This window comes from Anneissia japonica, unplaced genomic scaffold, assembly GCF_011630105.1.
Source record: "Anneissia japonica isolate Jap-2015-1 unplaced genomic scaffold, ASM1163010v1 scaffold110326_len10072_cov91, whole genome shotgun sequence".
NCBI classification, from domain to species: domain Eukaryota; kingdom Metazoa; phylum Echinodermata; class Crinoidea; order Comatulida; family Comatulidae; genus Anneissia; species Anneissia japonica.
The window spans coordinates 7,102-8,670 of record NW_022700725.1 but is presented as its reverse complement, the minus strand read 5'-3'; the positions used below and the strand labels follow the sequence as shown (position 1 = coordinate 8,670).

The 1,569-nt window shown below is 35.0% G+C and overlaps 1 protein-coding gene across 1 annotated transcript in view; it reads left to right on the top strand.

Annotated features, from left to right (window-relative positions):
• The window catches only part of LOC117103410, a gene marked incomplete at its 3' end in the record, with an annotated part of 2,906 nt that extends 1,340 nt beyond the window's left edge, over window positions 1-1,566 (top strand). Inside the window, exon 2 of the mRNA XM_033243949.1 lies at window positions 1,288-1,566. Coding sequence (XP_033099840.1) covers window positions 1,288-1,566 — 279 coding nt within the window. The remainder of the gene's footprint in view (window positions 1-1,287) is intronic.
• Between the last annotated feature and the right edge of the window lie 3 nt (window positions 1,567-1,569).

Sequence of the window (1,569 nt, the reverse complement as noted above, 5' to 3'; positions counted from 1 at the left end):
GGACCCCCACCGGGGGCCCTTGGTGCCCCCCCCCCCAAGTGAGACTCGATTTGCTCCACTAACCCCCTTCCCCCGTCGGGGCCCTTAGCCCCTCTGTCGGGCAAGTCCTGGTGCCACCACTGACTAGAAGTAAAAAAAAGAAAGACATAGGAAACTGTGACCATTGAAGTATTATTGAGAAGGAGATCACTCTTCAACACAGCAGTTGTGCGATAAACCATTTGATTTTAACTCATTAAACATCTTTAAAATTAACAATGTTCCTCTGAATTGATTTTTTCGGACTTTTAGTGTGTTATTATGTGCATATTTGACTAACAGATTTCACAAAACATTTCTGTTGTAATTACTTCTGTGTTCATTATCATTATTTTTGTCTAAAATTGACTAAAATGCTTAGGCAGCGTGAAAATGAAAAATTTTGGAATGATTTTTCGAATAGTTAACCCTATTATAATCCTCAATCATTTATTAATAAATATCCGTTAAAATTAGAATTAGCAAATTTTGTCCAATTTATAAAAATTGAAGTTGAAATATACTATACTTTTAAAGGTCATGTAAATGTTCCATTCAATTTGAAACTTTTTTGGTTGAAAATATTAATATGTTTCATATTTTATGAGAGATAAATGTATCAGTTTCAAAATGGAAACGATTACGCAGCCATAGTGATTGACTGTATGTAGTGCGCATCGAGAAAAGTAGGTGCTCTTCATTTCGCCATGTTCAATTTTTTTGGTAAACTATGCCTGCTGAAATTTGATGGCGGGGAAGACATCAGACTTCCAAGCCATCGCGCAAACGTTCTTCACGCGCTGCGGCAGCTTTGATCTTGGTTCATTTGCATAGTGCTGCGTGCATATAGATTTTTCAAGTGAATTTCTTTCTCAATAATACCTCCATGCTGTGACTAACTTTAGATAATATTTATTCACGAGATTTTGCTGGTAATGCATTTTAACTTCATTGGGCGACACACCTTTATCGTAAAAAAAATTACTCTGAGTTTCACGCTTTATGGCGTCGATCAACAACCAGGCCATTTAAACCAATATTTCTTGTATAGAATTTGAACAACCAATGATTCTATGTATAAAAGACATCAATATTCTCTCCCTCATTATATGAAGACAAGTTAGGATTCCCGTAGAGATAATTTGTTAATCACGATTCAGTATAATGTAAAGTGAAATTTTATACCATATTGTGGAATATGGTAAGTTTTAAACTTATAAATTTAATTTGCAGACATGAAATGACTTGTTTTTTGTTTTTTTAATATAGATCACATTTTGTTAATATCGGAACAGAAGCACCAACGGAAATGAATGATTATGTAACATCAATAAATGTACCAACCTATTTGTCAACTATTATCAAACAATCTAACGGTATGGACTTGCACAGGAGTGATAATACCCCTCATGATTATGATGAAATTCCAAATGGTGATACAGGATATGAAATAGTACCTCTGGCAACCAGCGGTATAGGCAATGATGTTGCACCACAATCTATGGAAACACAGTTGGGAAATAATGTAGCGTATGAACATGATTATGAGCC